The sequence below is a fragment of the Camelus bactrianus genome, chromosome 15 (assembly GCF_048773025.1).
Source record: "Camelus bactrianus isolate YW-2024 breed Bactrian camel chromosome 15, ASM4877302v1, whole genome shotgun sequence".
NCBI classification, from domain to species: domain Eukaryota; kingdom Metazoa; phylum Chordata; class Mammalia; order Artiodactyla; family Camelidae; genus Camelus; species Camelus bactrianus.
Genome location: NC_133553.1, coordinates 64,432,706 through 64,453,825, shown reverse-complemented (window position 1 = coordinate 64,453,825; position 21,120 = coordinate 64,432,706). Strand labels below are relative to the sequence as shown.

The following is a 21,120-nucleotide window of genomic DNA, read 5'->3' as shown; positions in this document are numbered from 1 at the left end:
CAAGCCAATGTCAAGACTGCGATGGAAATGTAGAAATGGAAAGTGGTCTTTTAGGTTTTGGTTTAGGATCTCTCCCATCTAAACGCCATGCTAAACTGAAAGGCAAGATTGCTGTAAACCGAACACTCTCATCGAGACAAGCACCACAGCCTTCATCTCGCCTGATCCTTGTTCAAGGCAAAGCATCCACCTGCGAAGCGTTGGAATAAAGCCAAGCATGTCCCCCATCTCCCCGGATGGATCAGTGGTTGAGGAAGACGGACAGCTCTGTATCATCATAGAATTTAGGGACTGGGCAGATCTTCTGGCCCAACTCTGTCATTTAAACATAAAGAGCCCGAGACTGAGAGAGGTGAAGGGACTTGCTAAAGGTGACACCACTCACCCATGACCCTGGTCTCTGGTCTCCCTGTGGCCTGCGTTGCCCATGTCGCAGTACATCTGCCTTAGATCCAGGAGAGAAGAGAAGGCAGCAGTCTTTTCTCACCTGTCTGTGTTTTTTGGCTGTTCTTCACGAGGTGGGGGGAAGCGGAGAGGGGCCAGCGGGGCCCTGTACCATGAACTTACAATGTCTGTCACTTACAAGCTGGGTGGCCTTGGCCAGGTTACTTAATCCCCTGTACCTGCACCTTCTTCCCTCTAAAATGGGAGCCTACTTCCAGGACCTACTTCCTAGGACTGGCTTTGACTATTGAATGAGCTGATGCCTGTCATGAGTGCTTAAATGCTGCTACTATTATTGTTAATAACACTCACAGCCACAATAACAGCTGAACAAGGTGAGGAGGGAGCTTGGGAGACCAATCAGGCGCTGGTGGGCTTCCCTCTAGTGCCCGCCACTAGCATTACACGTGTCTTCCTGGGTAGCCTGTCCCAGGTCATGGCTGTTCGGGCGCAGAGTCAGGCCCTCGCTTGTGTGGATTTGTAACTGAAAGCTGCCCCCTTCCCGCACAGTTGGTTTCTTTGCTCTGTGCGTCAGGACCCGCCACCTGAAACACAACGCTGCCGGTTTCAAATCATTTCTCGATAAGACCCTCCTTGGGTAGCAGAGTCCAATCTGTGTTTTGAAAGCCGTGTTCCAGATGCTGGGATGGTGAAAGAAAGAGCCTTCTGTCCCCTGAGCCCGTCTGCCCAAGGCGATTCATTCCCGTGTCTCATATCTCTAAACCCTCCTTGCCTTCCCCCTGAGTTTTCCCAATCCTGTCTGGCCAGTTCCTCCACAAAATTCTCTGCCGCTTTGCCTGCCATCCTCTGAAGCCAGGGTCACTGATGTCTCTATGAGCAGGGGCACATGTGAACTGTCACCTCTTCCTTGGAGAGAAATGCTGCACTGGAGCAGTGGGGATGCTGCATGGCTGCTTTCGACCGTGGGGTTTATAGGTATTCTCATGGCAGGGGCGGGCGGGGGGGGGGCGGGTTCATGGTCTCCTGGCCCTACCCGCTCCCCCTCCTGCCCCTGCCTGCAGTGCGTTCCCTTTTCCTTTCTTCCTAATCCGTTCTGACCGTGAAGCCGACATCTGCACCTGCCTATCAAACCTCTTGCACTTAAAAATACTGATGATGTCACACAACACTGCAGTTTTTGCTATGCTGTTAAAAACCCCCCGTGTTGGTCGGTAAAATTCAAATGTTGGAATATAATTCATAAGAGAAGATACCTTAGAACCTGGTACCAGAAGATAGCTTAGGACCCAGCAGGCCCTGGGTTCCTTGTGACCCGTTTACACATGGCTGTCCCCGGGTGTCGCCTGAAGACCTCGCGCTGAGATGCAGGATCCTCACCATCTAGGTACCACCCTCACCTCCTAAGCTCCTGCTCTGTCCCTTACCGCCCCCCAGCCCCCAGCGTGGTCGGAGAGGAAGGGGTGACCCTGGCTGCCTCCCAAACACCCGCACTCCCTTCTGCCTCCCTCTTTCACCCGATTCCCGCCCCTCCCACCTGCATTAATTCTTTACCCAGAGGCCTCTCCTCGCTGCCGCCTCTAAATCCAGGGCATCCTTCATCCAAAAGGACCCGCTGCAGCCTCTCTCCAGCCTCCTCACATCTCCCTGACCCCCACACCTCGCCCTCACCTCTTCACACGGGAAGCCTAGCTCAGGGCATCTAGAGACGGAAGAGATGTGGAGCCCTTGATTTTACAGAGGGAACAACTGATCCACGGAGTGGAGTAGGTCAGAGCCTGGGAGCAAATACCGGCTGCAGCAGCAGCCAGAGCAGGGCATGGTCAACTCTGCTGGAGTGGCCGGAGACCTGAGGATGCTCCTCCCAGGTTGCGGTCCTAGAGCTGACTGTCTGCAGAGGAGGTGAGGTGGTTACCAGGCCAGTAAGTGGAAGAGGTCGGAGGGGTGAAGGCACAGCCTGGGCCCTAATCCTGTGCATGACTGAGGGGCTGCATGGAGGGGCCAGAGGGACGCCCTGCTCTGTGGTCCAGGGGAGGTGGTGCCCCGCATCTGCCAGCAGCCTTTCCCACTGGCACAGTGGGGGGTGGGCTTCACAATGGCTCCACCTTGTGAGTTTACCAGATATGTAGGCTAGCCTCTCTCTTGATGTTCTTTCTGCAGGAAACGTTCATCTACCTTCCAAACAGCTGACATATAAGTCCTACAACCCTCATCCTTCCTGGAAGGCAGCCTCTAGGTCCCACTCTAACTCGGGGAGGGGGAGCCGCCTTTCACAAGATCTTTCTTCCGTTGCATGTGGTTTTCCCCTCACCACCACCCCCCTTTTCATTTCTTTTGAAAGTTCACCATCCAGGGATTCCCCTCTTGGGAGCTATTTAAACAGAAATGGGATGCTGGCAGGAGCAGCCCAGCCGAGATCCCTGGCCCAAAAGAAGGCTGGCCGGGTGGCCCTGTGGCAGGCGGGGTCCGGCTTTGAACCTCAGGCGAGACACACCTGTGGCTGCAGGCTGCCAAGCCTCCATCTGAGCTGAGTGTTGTCTGCCTGGAGCCACTGACTGGCGGCTGTCCCTGCGGCCGTGCTGTCCCCACACAGGTGCTCCAGGGAAGGGTTTCCTGTGTCTCTGACGAGCCTCGGAGCCTGCCAAGGCCACCTGTTTCTGGGAGGCCTTCACGCAGCCCAGCTTTCCCAAGCACAGCCCGGGGGGCTGGCAGGCAGGGCAGCTGGGCCGTCGGGAGGCTGGACATGCACAGCCTTGCCCCTCCCAGCAGACCTTGCTCACAGTGGGGGAAACTGGAGGCAGTGGGAAAATCCCAGGAGGCAGCGGATGTGGCCTCCGGAAGAGACAGATGAAGTCTCGTGGCTGCTGAATCTGTTGCTTGAACTCATTTGAGGGTTGTAACTGGTAAATACTCATCTACCCGGGTGTCATGGCAGGCCGTGGTCAGAGGCACTGTCGTGTGGTGTGGTAATTAAAACACTGTCTTGAGCACAGGAGTTGGAAAGACTTACGTTTGAATTTGGTGGCAGGACCTTGGGCACATTTCTCTACCTCTCTAAGCCTCAGTTTCCTCATCTGTAAAACCAGGTGTTTCCATGGGCTGGGCCAGAAGGCAGGGCGGCTGGGAGGTGCCCTATATTGTGGGTCATCGCGACGACTAAATAAGATAACACGTGGAAAAGCTGAGTGGTGGGCCTGGAGCCGGCACATGCCCAGGAGGTGGTACCCACCCACCTGAGATGTGAAAGAGGCCTGACCCTGTCTTTCTGGTCTGGGACCCTCTTAGGGGGCCGACCACACAGTGAAAGGAAAGCAGAGGCCTCCCCTCCATCACAGGGTCTCAACTGAAGTTATGCTTGAGTGGAGATTGCAGAGACAGCCCAGGGCACTAAGGCTTTGTTTTCCACCGGAACGTGAGGGCTTAGAAAGGAACTATTCTTCTTGTATTGTTCAAATTATGAATAAAAAGCCATTGTCTTTCATCTGTGGAACATGGTGATTTTGCAAAGTCTAATTAATTCCCAAAACATCTTTGCAGGTTTGGCAGCTGACAGCTCCCAGGTGAGGAGCAGAGGGGGCGCCAAAGGACTTGCCCCAAGGCTGGGGAGCGACTCTGCCCTGTCTTGGCTGCAGTTGGACAGTAATTGCTTTCTTGTTTTGGTTTTGCTTAAGCTGAAGTCAATGTGGAGCCCAGGAACTGTACAGACTGTCGGGATTTGGGGCCAGGGAGGGAGGTGGGGAGGTAACTCATTCGTCCGGGGACAGTTTGCGACAGGCCAGTGGCACTTGCTCTTGAGAGGTATGCAGACATCCCCAAGTCGTTCCTTTTGGTATCACAGGTCACTGGCCACCTTTGGCCCAGAGTGGTTTGTGGCGGGGCCAGCAAAGTCAGATCGTGATGGGTCCCCAGCTGACAGCGCGGAACCACTAAGACTTTTCCTGCCTCTGGTAGGAAAGCCTCACTTTAATGTTTGGTGTGTGGATTACAGACTCGGCTTTTTAGGTCTGTCCAGAGAACCCTAGGACCATGCTTCCAAAGTTGATGTCCTTTGAGCAGCAAGAAAGAATTGCATGGGACAATGTGTGATTTTTACTTTCTCTCCTCGTCCCCCACCCTCGCCTGGTCTTCCCCGACGCAACTGCAGCCCAAATGTCTGGTTCAGCACTCTGTAGGAGTAACTGGGAAACCCATGCCAGGCCTGCAGTAAAAGCAATCTGAAGTTTTTGAGACATTACTCATTTTAAAGGCCTAAAGGAAAGTCACAAACAGATCTCTTTATCCGGTCCAAGTGTGGTTCCTCCTTGAGAGTCAAAGGCTTGTGCATCTACAGAGTGAAAAGGGGAAGGAGCACTCACAACCTGCGCAGCGAGGGGCGCACCGGTCCTGAGCACTGGGGTGGGGGGTCACAGCACGGAAGTTTGCCTGTTTTCTGTGCTGCCACTGGGCTAACTCACTGGTGGCCCAGCCTCTTTGCACAGCCACCAGGACATCTTTTTGCAGTTCAGTTTTCGGAAGTCATTCTGACTTAGTTCATGCTGATTGCATAACTCAGAGAGGTTCCTTCTTCATCAGAATTTTGCTACTGTTCCCAGAAACCTCCAGTACTGTAACGTGCGGGCACATAAGGTCATCTGCTGGCAGGGGTGGCTTCACGGGTGTGCAATGCGTGTGGTCACAGAGCCTCAAGCTCAGGTGCGCCCTCGGCTCGGGGTCTAACGCTGTAAAGCTGCAGTCTTGAAATTCTTAAGTTTTCTCTTTGTGCTTGTGTCTTGTAAGTGAAGTCCAGGGGAGCGGGGTAGGCGCTGGGGGCTTGGGCATCAGTTACCATGGTCCCACCTCCCGCCACCTCCCTGCCACCCCTGGGTGGGTTCCTGCCCCTGCCACACGGGGCCTGGGTACAGAAAAGGTTGGGGTGAGGTGCATGCACCCACAGCATCTTGGGCAGGGCATGATGGCAGGTGCCCCATCCCGGGCTGGCAGCCCCACTATGTGTTCAGTGGATGACTGACTGGGGTGAGTCTCTCCCCTCTTCCGATCCAGGTCCCCAGGGTGGATGTGGCAACACCCTCGGGGGTCAGCTGCCCACCTTGGATTGAGGCGACTGGTTTCTTGGAAGAAGAAATCCTTGACGCGCTCTTTCTGCCCCCAGCTGTGTCTCGGCACGTCCATCCCACTGCTGGCCAAGGGGAAACCCGGCAGCCGGTGGTCACATGCACGCTCGTGCACTGAGCCCGGGGACTCAAGCACCCCTGAGCGCTCACCCTGAACATCTCACACCCCAAAGACAGCAAGATCATAAAGAGCAAATAAAAGACCTCACGACACACACAACAGTGTGTGTGCAGTTAAAGCCACTGAACTGTGCCCTTAAAAAGGGTCAAAATAGTACATTTTATGTATATTTTACCACAATAAAAAATATTTATAAGGTGTTTAAAAAAACAAACAAAAAAAACAAGCAACACATAACAAGTGAAAAGAGACCAGGAAAGGAAGGAGAAAGCTTTATATACTCTCATAGGCACTTGTTTCCTGCTTTTTTTTTTTTTTAACCCAGAATACCATAATCTGCTTGCCTCATTGTTTTGTAATTGAAGTATAGTTGATTTACAATGTTGTATCAGTTTCTGGCGTACAGCATGGTGATTCAGTTACACATATATATGTACATATTCTTTCTCATTATAGGTTACTACAAGCCATTGAATATAGTTCCCTGTGCTATGCAGTAGTAGGACCTTGCTGTTTATCTATTTTATATATAGTAGTTAGTATCTGCAAATCACAAACTCCTAGTTTATCCCTTCCTACCCCTTCCCCTCAGTAACCATAAGTTTGTTTTCTATGTCTATGAGTCCCTTTCTGCTTTGTAAATAAATTCGTTTGTGTCCTTTTTTAGATTCCACATATAAATGATACCATATGATGTTTGTCTTTCTCTGACTGACTTATTTCACTTAGCATGATCATCTTTTCCTGCTTTTTGCACCAAGGGTCCTGCGTATTCATTTCGCACTGAGCTGCCCGAATTACGTCCTCAAGCCTGCCTGTTGGCCACTTTGTAAAACTACCGACTCTTTCCCTTTCAAGGGGCCGGCCCTCGAAGCCTGGGAAAGTTGGATGTTGAGCAGCCTCTCACCTGTCCTCTCTTCTCCCCGCAACAGGTGTTTTGTTGGCTGTGTGCCAGGCCCTGGAGAACAGCACGTCTGCCCTGAGTGGTGAGTCCCGTCCCCTTGGGGTGGGATGGTGTGTGGAGAATGGGAACGGGAACAGAGCCGACCCTGGCTGGTTTGTGTAAGCTTCCCCCTGGGGCTTCTGCCCGCTGAGCTCAGACACAGCTGTCCTCTGAGCCCCCTCTGTCCTCTGTCCCAGGGAGCGCTCCTGGGAGGTCTTGACTGCGGCCCTCAGGGCTCACCGGCTCCCATTTCCGCTCAAACAGTCGCCGTGGGCAAGGCTGCTGGAAAGCCAAGCCTGCCCAACCCACAAGCTGGGAACCGTCCCGTGATAACCCATCTAAAGAAGAACCCAGATTCCTAAACCCTCTGGTCTGCTTCTGCCCGGTGGTCTTTGTTATTTTCCAGTTTATCTTTTGACATGTGTAGTAATAGTCCCCTTGTTTCGTTTTCAAGATGCTTGATCAACAGATGGGGAAGTTGGGAAGCGTGGGAGGTAAACCACTCGTGGGGAGAGGATCACAGAATCATCCGTTGCTACGTTCGTGCAGGGCTTTTCGCCTCTGTCCGTGTGCGCTAATGTTTTTATACAATTGGTCGTGGCGAGGAAACTATTTTGATTCCTGCCTTTTAAACTCAGGGTTTGGAGTTGTGCATTCTTCCGCGTTGCTATAAAGTCTTGAAATGTATCCTTTTTAAATGTCACAATGTTCCATTAAAATGGATGTGTGTGCTTTAATTAAACATTTCCCATTGCACATTTTTGTTGCCTCCACTTAAATTACGATGCTACATCTTGATGCCTACAAGCTATTTCCTTCTTTCAGATTCTTTCCTTAGGACACATCTCCAAGAACAAGACCGAATGTATTTATGGCCCTTGTAACAAATTGCCAAATAGCTTTCCAAGTGAATTGAGCTGATTTTTATGCCAGCAGTGCGTGAGTCTGCCAGTTTCACTATTCCCTTGTTGACATGGAGTGTGCATCCATCTGTTACTGCAGTGGCCTCTGCTGTATCTCCCTAGTTATTTCAGGGACATGCTGGGGTAGAGGGCCTGTGTATTCATAGCATCTCTAACCAAGCACACAGTGTCCTGAGCACTTTGCTCTTCTCTCCTTGCAGACCTTTCCTTTCAGGCACAGTGGAGGTGATGCCGCCACTCCCACTGGGTACCAGGGCTTCCGCAGCCCCACAGTCTCCTCTGGGAGCTGTTAGCCTTGATGCACTTGAACCCTTAAGGTATGCAAGCCCCTTGGTGGTCCATGATGCCACAGAAGAAAATGCCTCTTTTCCTCTGTGTTCTGCTTTTGTGGGACCAGCGATGGAAGGGTGTGTCCATCCCAAAGCAGTGCTTTTGGACTCCAGGGTCTACCAGAGTCTCCTTGAAGTAGTTCTTTCACTCTTTAATTACTTCCTCCATCACAGAGGGCTCAGATGTAAATATATAGGGAGGGGCACGATACCTTCATGACTCCCCCATGCTGTTTTCAGAAGTGCCCCAACCCCCCCTCCTGGGATGCATTTACCCCCAGGTGCATCCCCAGCCCCTCCTGGTCCTCACTGTAGGAGGTGGTAGGCCAAGAGCCGGGTTCTCCTCTGAGTCACTTGGCAGGTGACAGTTTGCATTCGTGGCAAATGCTGATGCTACCTCCACAGGGATGTCGTACCCGAGCCAGTTCCCTCAGGCCTGGTGTGGTTCCTGCCAAGGCCCTTTGGGGTCTTTCAGGTTCTCCTGGGTAGACGTGGGAAAACCTGTGCCGTTTATCCAGAAAATGACGGTTCTTGCGGCAGGAGTGACCAACCTCGGTTCCATCATTCCTTTCTGAACTTGCTCCTGTGAGCTCATCTCTGGTATCAACACGTGCCTGAGGCTTACGCTCCCTCGTGATGATGTGGCTTCGGAAGACAGTGGTTGTGTCCTGCTCTGTTGCACGTTACCTCGTAACTGGCTGAGGGCCACTCTGTGGCCCAACGTAGTGGATGAGAACGCAGCCAGTGCCACAGCTGCTAGTGTCCAAGGGGCCTTGAGATCCCAGAGTTGGTTGATGGTCTGTGGAGGAGGGAGGTGGGCTGCCAGTCTGGCCTCTGCATTGCTCTCCGTTTGATGGGTTACTTAGCAATGGAACTTGTGCCCCAGAGAGGTTAATGGAATCGTTCTTTTCGTGTTAACTTACTCTCTTCCCTGCCCCATTGGACCCACACAGAATTCCAGAGACGGCTGGGCTTGTAGATAAGTCCAGACGGTGATAACCGTGTCATAGCACCTCTCCGAGGGCTAAGGCGTTAAGGCTAAATCGGGCTTGTTTGTTCGACTTTGTCTTCCTTTAGAAGGCCCTTCCTGTCTCCCAGAAGGCTCTCCAGGCCCTTGACCTTGACCTCCCTATCCCTCCCCTACTCTGTCCTCTCGAGACATGGCTGAAACCCTGTTGTCTCTGCAGCTCAAACTAGGGACCACTCCCACCAGCCACTCTCACAACCCCAGCTTTGGAATATGTGTGTATTTCACTGTTTGTTGACTAATTCAATAGGTAAAACTATTTGTTAATGTTTATAATAGAAATCTTCATACATAGAGGAGACATAATAGTGGAATCCATCCCCATAGATCCATGTCCCGGCTTCACTGCCATTTTGCTTTCATCTATTCTTCCATCTCTTTGATTTTTCTCTTTGCTGGAGTATTTTAAAACAAAGCCCATGTCACTTGTGAATATTATTTGTAAGAACGTTTTTATCTTTTTTTATTGAAATATAGTCAGTTTACAGTGTTGTGTCAGTTTCTGATACACAGCATAATGTTTCAGTCATACATATACACACATATATTCATTTTCATTTCCTTTTTCATTATAAGTTACTACGAGATATTGAATATAGTTCCCTGTGCTATACAGTAGGACCTGGTTTTTTTTTTTAATCTATTTAATATATAGTAATTTGTATCTACAAATCCCGAACTTCCAATTTATCCCTTCCCACCTTCTTCCCCCTCTGGTAACCATAAGTTTGTTTTTGTCTGTGACTCTGTTTCTATTTTATAAATAAGTTCATTTGTCTTTTTTTAGATTCCACATATAAGTGATATATATTTTTCTTTCTCTTTCTGGTTTACTTCACTGAGAATGACAATCTCCAGGTCCATCCATGTTGCAACAAATGGCACTATTTTGTTATTTTTTATGGCTGAGTAGTATTCCATTGTATAAATATACCACAATTTCTTTATCCAGTCAGGAACTTTTAAAACAAAATCATAGTTCAGTTACACCAACAAAAGCAATAATAATTCTTTTTTGTTAGATCCTGAAGTATGGAGGGTGGACAATGCTGAATTCAAATTTGTGGTGCTTCCTTTAATTTGCACTTCCTTCGATGTTTTCATATTTTCCTTTCTACTGATATTTCCTTCCAGGTCAACACTGCTTTTGTAAAATACGCTTATTTATATACAAGGTGACCAACTTTCACATTTGAATCCCTTATGCTGTTTTTCTTGTATCTGAATTGTCACTTGGCTGTCTCTTATTTATACTTCAATGAATGGCTCTCAATGTGTGTGTTTGGAGACATGTGACAAGTAGCTGTATTGTAATATTTATCATTAAAGAGCTGCCTTTGTTTCACTTTATAAGCATCACATTGATGATTTCAATAATAAAGCTGACTTACTCACTGAAGGTTGCTTCCATAATGGAGCAAATTTATGTTTAAAAAAAAAGTATGTTGGTGGGCTTGTTTATTAAATCCTAGAACTATCCATTCAGGTGTGAAGATGGATAGTTTTAGGGGAGAAGCTACAAGAGCTTTCTTTACTCATGGCATAAATATGCGGGTCTCACTCTGAGACTTGATGGGAATGAGAAACAGTAACGGACAGAAGACAGTTTGGGCACCTTCCCGATGGGTAGTACTGGAGCAAAGGACTGCAGGCATACTCTGGATTAAGTTCCAACTTTTTTGTTGTTTTCTGAATTGACTTATAGTCAGTTACAGTATGCCAATCTCTGGTATACAGCATAATGCTCCAGTCGTACATATACATACATACATTCTTTCTAACATTTTAATGGAGCAGCAGAGAGAGAAAATTGCAAACTCCATGTGCCAATCAAAGAGGGAAATGGGAGCTTGAAGGAACTGGGGCTGATCCCATGTGGTTTTCTTAAGTTTTTCAAAAAAAAAAAAAAAGATTCCATGTTCTCATTACTTCACAGTTGTTCTTGGCCTTCCTTATTGAGGTTTTGTTGGTTTCTTCCAATCTTTCTTTCTCTTTGATCCCCAAATGTAGAGGGTAGATGATGCCAGAGGCAGAGGAAGCTGGCATTATCGTCATCAGTAAATGCTTCTCAGACATCTGCTTTGGGTGGGACATGCCTTAGGCTGGAGGTTAGGAATCCGGGGTGTTGGACCCATCTGGTCTCAGTTTTGCCAAGTCCCTAGATGAGTTATTCATCTAGTTCCTGTTTGGGCCATAATTTCCTCATCTGTTGGCCTTGAATCAGGAATCACCTGTCAGGTTTTTCACATGACCACTCTGATGGATTGACAGAGATGACTGGAGAGCTTTGTTGAGAAGGACTATAAGGCTGCCTTCAAATATGAAAATGAATATATTTATGTATATGCATGACTGGGACATTGTGCTGTGCACCAGAAATTGACACATTGTAATTGACTGTACTTCAATAAAAAAAATACAGTAAAATAAAATTTTTAAAAAGGCTGCCTTCAGTCTGTTAGGAAATGTGGCGGTGACCAATTGGCAATGCCTGCCATGGGCCTAAGGTAGGCTAGTGTTGTTGTGACCACCACGTATTTCGTTCTCTTGGAGCAAGTTGCGATTTTACATTCAGGTTCTAACATTACAGTTGCTGCACAGCTTTTCTGTTCTTGTCCTCAAGGAACCCACCACACAGGTGAAAAGGCAGCATGGGAAACCAGTAACAAGAGCCTCAGAGTGATAAGGCAGCCACAGCGGACGGCTGAGTGCATGATTTAGAAAAATAACTGCTGTAAGGAGTGAAGTCAATAGTCTGGAGGTCAGAACAGCCCATTTTTATCTGGTTGGTTGTCAGTTTGTAAAGCAGGCAGAGAAACATTAGCTGGAGGCAAGGTGAGGGTGGCACCACCTACCGCTTAGAACTCCACACCCTTCCCAAGGGAAGAATTATGACCTATCTTCAAAGGTACTTCTTAATGCCTCTTACGAGGGACAGAATGCACCCCGGTTCGGTTGCTGGGTGGCTGCTTGCTTCACCCTCCGAAATGTTGCGTCCCAGGCTGCCCGTCTGGTTCTCATATTTTCATGAGACTCAATCTGATGACCGAGGGGTGTGGGGAGGGCCTGGCGCAGGCACCTGGGAGCTAGGCTCCGGGCTTCCCTCTGCTGTCTGCCTTGCACAATCTGGGGACTCGGGGCGGTTCTGTAAACCTCCGAACTGCTCCTTCCTCTAGCCTGTGTCTAAGGACACCCACCTGAAACAGGGCGGTGTTTCAAGCCTCACTTAATTTAGCACCTGGGAGACTTTTCAGAGGCAATGATGAAAGAACATGGAAAATTCACAGCGGTCTTAGTCATAGGGGAGGTCACTCAACACTTACCGGCCTGCTTAGGGATAGAGTTGTCAGATTTTGGTGGGGACATTGCGCTTAACCAGACTGAGATGGTGAATTTGGACTGGGGGCGCACAGGGAGGGCAGATCAGATTATAGGGAGCAGAGTTTGAAGGCGTTACTTGTTTGGAAAACAGGTAGAACACGGGTCAGCCAGCAAGCAAGAGATCTGTTTCTTGCTCATCTCGCCTAACAAAAGCTTTTCAGAACTGCAAACTGCTTCCCCATTCCTTTGTCTGGAGTTTTCCCACGTGGAGCTGAAGTCATTCTAAAATTAGAAGGCTCACGTGTTCTACCCAGGTACATGGCTCACTGTTCCAAATACGTGTCTATAGCACAAGAGACTTGATATGTCTTAGTTTGGAGATACAGGCACACACATCTGTGGGTGCAGGGACCAGCTTGCTTTAGAGGACACTTAGAGCCTCAGGAGAGAATAAGGGATTCTTCTTCCCGCTCTAGAATTTATCCCTGTCATACAATTCCTCATTTTACCTTCTACTTTTTGCAAAGGGAACTGTGCTGGGTCAGAGGGATGGTGGGCCAGGGGAGTAGACAGGCCATAGGATGTGAAATCATGGATCATAATTCTGACTTACTAGCTGTGTGGCATCAGCAGGGCTCTCAAATCTCCCTGAATCTCAGTTCTCCCCTTGATGCAGTTAAGGAGTGGGATTAATGCAGTCTGTAAGTCACAAAATCACTTTGGTGGGTCACAACCAACATTTTTTAAAAAATGAGATTGAATAGCTTAGAATAGAGAATTTCAGAGTGTTTAACCTGTGGGGAAGACAGGTCATGCTTCCTGACACGCTTGTTTTAATTATTCACGGATTTATATATTGGCGTTCTGCACTTGTTTACTTGTATAAGCTGCACCCGCATTGCGTCCTCTGTGATTTCCAGATTTGATCTCTTCGGGGTAAGAACTTACACACTCACAAAGTGCCGTAAATCTCTGTAGACCGTCCATTCCCTCCCACACACACCTAGCCTTAATAGTTGTCTGCTCACTCCTCATTTGACCGCAATCCTTGTAATTGCTCACCTTTATCAAGTCTTTCCAAAACACTCAACTTATAATAGGAACAACAGCTCTTGCCTTCTGCATAGATATTTCATTAGTTTGTGTAATAGATGATTAAATTACGTAAATATGGTAACTCGTACAACCAACATAAACAGTTTCGGAAGCAAACACAAATTCCTCCTGGTAAGTACATAGCTTAACTGGTAAAAGCAGAAATGCGCTGGTAAGCTCGCGCAGCCAACTAATTAAGCTTTTGCATGCTGAGGACATTGGTCTAGATGTTTTATTTGACAAAGGCGTGGGGAGGATGGATTGGATAAATCAACGACCTGGTTTAAGTTGAGCTCAGATAAAAGAGCATCTACTAGCTTTGAAGACAGCAAAGCAAGTGATGCAACTTATGGATTTTTAAAACTCAAGGCCTGGAGGGGAAGGTGTAGCTCAGTGGTAAAGTGTATGCCTAGCATGCTCAAGGTCCCGGGTTCGATCCCCAGTACCTCCTCTAAAAATAAACAAACCTAATTACCCCTGCCCCTCCCCCAAAACTAAATAATACAATAATAAATTTAAAAAAAAACAAGGCCTATCGAAACCTTACTGATCTCCCAGTTTTTAGTTTTCCATGTTTATTGAGCTCACATTTACTACGTACTACCTTATCCCAGGCCTTGTGCGAGGCCCCAGAGACACATGTGAGAATTAAACACGAGCCCTGCATTCAGAGGGTGTGGGGTCAGGCCGAGGATGCTGATGGTTTTCACATCTCAAGGTAAATCATAAACATAGACCAGGTGATCTACCAGATGGATTTCTTTGAAGAAAACACCTGCTTCTGCTACTTTCAGACTTCCCGTTTTCAATCCAAGGGCCACACTGTATGCTTTTTAATTTTCTTTGTTAAACTGCATCTCACTCAGTGTGACCCGTGGTGCTGCGCTGGTTTTCCACCTGATCTCAGTCTCCCGGTCTGTGGCTGTCACCTGTGACGCTGACAAAGAGGGCGTCTCTGTCCGGGCACCTTGTGTTGCGAGCACAGAACCTGACCGCACGTCAGCCTGGAGGGTCAGCTCTCAGGGCATCCGCAGAACTGCTGAGCAGCCAAGCCCCACATTTGTGGCCACTTACTCTGTACCTACCACGAAGATGATTCTCATACCGACTCACTCCATCTCTGGATGGAATCTCAAGGGAGAGAATTAGCTCAGAGTCTCAAGAGAGAGAATTGGATGGGTTTGCCTTCCTTGGTCACGTGGTCACCTAGCTGCCATGGCAGGGTTGGGAGGGGAAAAACGAGGTGCTAAAGAGCAGTGTGGATACATAAAAATAGCTTAAAAAAAGGAAAAAACCCCAGATTTCTTCCGTAGAGCACGGGAACTATATTCAATATCTTGTAATAACCTTTAATGAAAAAGAACATGGAAACGAATATATGCATGTATATGCATGACTGGGAATTGTGCTTTATACTGGAAACTGACACATCATAACAGATACGTTGTAAATTCGATACAAAATTTAAAAATAAATAGATACATACATATGTACGTACATACATACATACATACATACATACATACATAGCTAGCAGTGTGGGCCTCAGGCAGGGCAAAGTCCCTTGCTAGACCTGGAGGAGGCCAAGACCAGCATCCCTGGTCCAAACTGATTCTTTGAATCATTCATTCAATCAACAAATATTTATTGAGTGCTTATTATATGCCAAGCCTGTTTAAAGCAAACTTCCTGTTCTTGAGAACCTGCTATTCCACTGGGAAAAAAAAAGATATAATCCTGCATTTTAATCTATCAAATTGTCCTATTTTTGAGAATGGCAGTCCTGAGTGCTGGTGTGTGTGAGGTGAGACAGCTACATACACTGCTTATGGGTGTGCCTGTTGGCTTTCTGGGAAATAGCTTAGTATTAATGGGAGACTTGATTCCTTAGTAAGCAAGAATCTTAAAATTGTCCATGCCCCGTGACCTGCAATTACACTTCTGGGCATCTATTTTACAAAAATAATCGAGACGTTATCCAATATAGTAAAATATAGCCAATTTAAATGTCAGCAAGAGGGAAATGTAGCTAGATAGATTTTAAATTAAAAACCCTTTAAAATCATGTTGATGAAGACTAATGATATGGGAGAAGGCATGTGTAAAAAAGAAAAAGAGGTATGTAAAATTGAATGATATATCTCAATTATATAAACTAAACACACAGATGCAAAAATAAAAGGCAAACACCATATAACATTGTTTTAGTCTTTATTTTTGATTTACAGTGTTGTATTAGTTTCTGGTGTGCAGCATAGTGAATTAGTTATACATAGATACATACATATTTCTTTTTCAGGGGAAGGGTATAGCTCAGTGGTAGAGCACATGCTTAGCATGCACGAGGTCCTGGGTTCAATCCCCAGTCCCTCCACTAAAATAAATAAGTAAATAAAGAAACCTAATTACCTCCCCCCCAAACAAAAACATATTCTTTTTCATTACAGTTTGCTACAAGCCATTGAATATAGTTCCCTGTGCTGCATAGTAGGATCTTGTTGTTTATCTATTCTGTCTATATATATAAAACATCATATAACAGTAATATTACCTCTGGCTAATGGGAATACAGGTCATTTTAATTTCCTGCGTACTTCCCTGTTTTTCTACCATGTCTACAGTGAGTGTGTTTTAAGACCATAATCAGACATAAAAGGAACTACATTTTTAAAAAGAAAGAAAAAGCATTGGCTACCGTCCTGCCCTGCAGGTCTGTCAGCCGACATAGGTTGAGTGCAGGCTGCCTCTGTCTTGCTGTCCCAGAATTACAGCTGTCATCAAGGCTCAGACAGTGCTGCTATCTCTGGAGCACAGGGACCCTTCTGTACCAGCATGCACGAGGGCCGCCCTGGTCCCTGCAGCTTGACACCCACACCCGACTTCCCTATACAGCAGGCTCCCCAGGGACCACGCTGTCTGGAGATGTTGTTCTCAACAGAATAGTTTCCAGTTCACCTCCAAATTCTGGGGATGCTCACCCAAGCTCTTCTTCAGTGGCCCTTAGGCTCCTAAAATCTTGACCCACTTTGCAGAATTTTAAGCATCTGAAATCTCTGGGTTTCTACAGAGAGGCTGGGTTTTTTCTGGGCCCCTGGCTCTCAAGTCAGTCTCTAGAATGTGAAGACTCTGAAACCAGACAGAGTTCAAATTCCATCTCTGCCACTCACTAGCTGTAAATCCTTAAGCAAATGATTTAACCCCTCTGTACCTCAACTTCCTTATCTGTGAAATAGAAATAATAATAGTCACTCCTCTTAGGGTCATTGTGAGGCTTACAAGATTATATGTAAAGCACCTGGAGTTCTGTGCACACGCGCGTCAGTCCTCTGCACCCCTCCGGAATATGAGTGGTGATGCATGCTTGTGAAGCAAGATCTGGCTCTTTTGGGTGTAAGTTCTAAGGTGGTGGTTCTCATGCTCCCATGCGTGGAAGAGCCATCCTGCTGGCTGTGTTAAAATGCAGGTTCCTGGGCCCCCATCGGCATGTGGCCCAGAAATCAGCGCTTCCTAGTCCTCAGCTGCATTTTGCTGCACGTGGGAGTGGTACACGTCCTCGCAGGCTGAGGCGCTTTCTCCCTTAAGGCAGCCCCCGCCCCTCCGTCCCGTCCCTGGAACTCTTGCTTCTCCTCAGCTGGACCGCGCTGGTTTCGGGGAGTCTGTGAAATGTTTGTGTACCAGGGCTGACTTTCTAGCATTCCCCCAGGAGCTGGTAAAGAGAACCAAAAACCTCAGAACTTGCCTCGCAGTGATGGAATGATGAACACGGCGGCTCAAGGGTAAGGAAGGCATCAGCTTTGTTTTCTGAGAGCTCGACCCCAACCTCCGGCTTCTGAGTTCGGGGAATAGCCTGGAGTGTCTGGCTATTTACTAATGAAGCACTTTATTAATCGAGCCGGGTTCCTGTCCTCCTTAGCAGGCTCAGTAACAGGGGTTTACAGTTTCCTTCTGAATCTCTCTTCTCTGTGTCCCGTCTAAAAAGCTATGGCTTAACTTCCTCATCAGACTGTGTAATAGGAAGTGATTTCCTAAGTCTGACCGTTTTATCACTCGGTTGCACTGACTAAAATGTTTCTTAAACACCGAAACATGTTAGCGCTAAACAAGGGGAAAACCGGGCAAGACAAAATAGACTGGAGAGCTCAGTCCTCCTGACACGCCGGGGCCGTGGAGCTGGGGTTCGGAGGGAGGGCACTTTACTTCCCAGCTGTCACTCGGCAGCTTGGCCAGGAAGCTCTCTTGCTGGGCCTTTCTTCATCCTGACTTTGGGGGCTTGGGATAGAATAAACATGTCTTTCTTCCACACACAGTCGGTCTAGGAAGGCATTTTTTTTGTACCTGGAAAGTGAAAGACGTTAGATCTCACTATGAACTCTGCCACAGATGAATCTTTCTGGTGTTCTGGGGCGTGACGAATGGAAACACAGTCATGAATCACGTAACAGTCCACAGGGGCCTCTATAAAAGTCTGGGTCTAGCAGGCTTTTCCACCTGATACCTCGTTAAATAAACACAGCCCAGCACGTTGAACGGCCCTAAAAACCCAGATGCACGTCTGACCAAATGATGACCACATCGTAGCTGTCATTGTAGACAGTTTCCTAAGAATTTCACCCTAGGTCCGTGCTTCCCAGCGTTTCTCAGAATAAAGACCCAATTTGAACATCGAAAGACTGTGACACCCCACGGAGAGTAGCTGTGCCTTTAATATTAAATTAATATATAAAAGCTGCTATGAGAACTCAGTAACACTTTAAAATAAATTTGTATTTTATTGAGCACCCTAGAATTCACATGCTAATCTGACCTAACACTTCTAGAGCTCTCATTTTATGCTGGCTACTGTTCCCTACCCTCCTTTCATTCCTACAACTCCAGGGAGAAGGTACTATTATTAGCCCCATTTTACAGTTCACAAAACTGAGACACAGAGAAAGTAACTTACCCAAGATCTCATAGAAGGTGGCAGAGCTGGGCTTTGGACCCAGGTAACTGCAGAGTTGTAAGCACTTTGCCACTGTGCTTTAAAAATACACACAGAATCGTCAGGTAGGATAGTCCTTACCTATTCCTCCCTTTTGAGGGCAGAACAGGACGTGATGATTGGAGCTCACATGATTCATGATTAATGGCAAAAGATAAAAATAAAAATACACACAGAGACACACATATATCTCATTCAGACCACAGATACTGTTTAAGGGGAGGTTTACAAACACTTAGCACTAAATAACTCTCGGTTATCTTTTTTATCCATCCCCACGACAGATTGGGAACTACCTTCTTGGGTTTTTAATCCTCTTTTCTACTAAAAATTAGACATTCATCTTAAAGCAAAATATGGGCACTTATAGATGCGTGTATGTACATTCATGTGCACGTGTGAGTGTTCCTCTTTGTGCGTGTATGTGTATACATGAGCTTCTCTTTAATTTTATGTTCTTAACACAAAACTGTGGAATCTTCCTTTATACATTTATTCTTCCATTCAGCATAGGACTGACTCAGTCCTATGATGTGCTGAGTCCCATCATTCCTGCCCTTTGAGTCCTCAGTATCTCAGGGCAGGACTGTCCAGCTAACAGACAGTCAACCCTCGAGGGTGGCACCCATGCTGTTGGTGGCTACACAAAGTTCCCCAGGAGGAGAGAGGGGGAGATGGAACACAAACTTGTTTTTTGGGGGGCATCAGGGAAGGCTTCTCACAGGAAGTGACTTTTGAACTGAGTTTTGGAGGCTGAGATGGAGTCAGGGAGGCAGACTTTGGGGGAGAGGTAGAGGTGAGGCTGGAAGAAAGTAGCCAGCTGAGGTCGACCACTCAAGGACTTTGTCCTGAGATACACTATTATCATTGTAAATGTTTTGCATGGATCTTGTCACAAGAGCTGCTTCCCAAAGGATCCTTTCATAGATACATCTATGCTGGCTGTGTTATGAGGCTTATGAAACACAAGAGCTAAAATCTGTAGGGCTCCGAGGTCACAAAGTCCACGTGGGTCATAACACAGCTCTCCCAGCATTCTTATGTGTGGTGGCCTCATTTGCTAGCTGCCTTGGCTGTATATCCAGTGGGGGTGGTTTCTAGGTTAGAAATTCTCAGTTATTCTTGGAGCTTATGTTCCACTTGATTTCAGCTTCTCATTAGCAGGTGAGGGAATTATGCCTCTTCGCCTGTTTAAGTTTGGCTTGATGAAAAGGTACCTAAAAATAAAAATCATGACCTGATAGCACAGCAGTTACAGCAGGATCGAGAGTCAGCTTGGGTTCAGGTCTTAACTGTGCCCCTGGGAGACTGTGACCTTGGACAAGTTCATTAACGACTCCATGCCTCAGTTTCCCCATCCGTAAAACAGGTAACAATAGAGTCATCGTGAGGATTAAAGAGATGGCATGTGTGAAGTGCTCAAACAGTGAAAGGGCCATAGTAAGGTCTGTGGATCTGGCACTTAAATCTTTTCAGAGAGAGAACGAGAAAGCGGTGACACACACATGAGAAGTGGTGCCTGAAATACGAGGGTGGCCTGAGCCAGTTGGTAGCAGGGACACGAGTTGAGTACAAAGCTGTAAAGTTTTTGATTGTAGTTTTTTTTTTGTTTTTTAGTTTCAGATACTCACTACTATCTATAAAATAGATAAAGAACACGTTTCTGCTGTATAGCACAGGGAACTATATTCAATGTCTTATAGTAACCTATAATGAAAAAAATATGAAAATGAATATATGTGTGTATATGTATGACTGAAATATTATGCTGTACACCAGAAGTTGACACAACATGGTAAGCTGACTATACTTCAATTAAAACTAATAAAGTATTATAAACAGTTTTTTTAAAAGTTGTGAAGGGCCATGCCAGGGTAAGCCACATGACAATGCTCAGGGATGTGCCCTTGAAACTTAAAGGACGGGTCAGAGGAAGCTCCACTCGGCCCGCTGGGAAGTGGTGTTATGAACCTGCTACTAGAAGATGCCAAAAAAAATAGGCTCTCCTTTTAGAAAACACAGAGGAAATACAGTCAGGCCCCTCGGTGACAGCAATGGGAGACGAGGGATGTCGTGCTCCATTCCAAGCAATGAGATTTAGGAGGGACATAGAGAAGCCGGAGAAGCTGAACCACCACGTGGAAAAACCAAATTCTGGAGAAGCCGAGGCAGCGGAGGGCTGAGAAGGAGGGTGCCGTCTCGGCTCCCTGCAGCCGGTGCCGGGCACAGCCTGCAGGAGCACAGAGGTGGAAACGGCGCCATCACGTGCTGGAAGCATTCTCGTTCTCGCTACGTGGAAGGCCTTTGACACCTTGTTGTTTAAAATAAAGTGCGAATGGGCTGCCCGCCCTTCCTGTGAAGGGCTCAGGGAGAGGCTGGTGATCGCACGGAGGGACTATTTCTAGCGATTATGTGAGAAGACCTCACACCTAATTCCCCTTTTGATTCTAATGATTTAAGAATCTAAGTGGAAGCACAGGTGAGAAATGTATAAAGATGGAGAAATAATTAGGTAGTTAAGCCGAGAGCATACCTAATTGAGGAACTGGAGCTATTGGGATTAAATGGCTTTTAAGATTAACCATCCAGGTAACAACAAGGAAAAAAGTCGTATCTTTTCCAAAGAAAAAAAAAGGGGGGTTCTTTGGTATCCTTGAGAAAGAGGATATTATGCTGAAGGAATCTTTGGCCCAATTTGAATTGACTTTTTTTTTTTTAATATTCTTATGACTGAGGGTTAACTACAGAGGGCTGTGCTGGGCATCAAAGATGGACAGAGGACAGTCCCTGCCCTCAGGGCTCTTTAAGGAAGAATGAGGAATAAAACTGCAAACCTTAACTTGAGTTAAGTGACTGCCCACCAGGAT

General features: G+C 47.0%; 1 protein-coding gene and 1 non-coding gene across 2 annotated transcripts in view; both read left to right on the top strand.

Annotated features, from left to right (window-relative positions):
• TGFA (transforming growth factor alpha) overlaps positions 1-21,120 on the top strand; it is a 105,392-nt gene that overhangs the window by 29,091 nt on the left and 55,181 nt on the right. The window contains exon 2 of the mRNA XM_010963724.3: positions 6,567-6,620. Within this exon, the coding sequence (XP_010962026.1) occupies positions 6,567-6,620 (54 nt within the window). The remainder of the gene's footprint in view (positions 1-6,566; positions 6,621-21,120) is intronic.
• On the top strand, positions 18,312-18,454 carry LOC123619376 (U8 small nucleolar RNA). The gene has a single exon (XR_006727969.1). It is a non-coding gene; the product is annotated as a U8 small nucleolar RNA (small nucleolar RNA).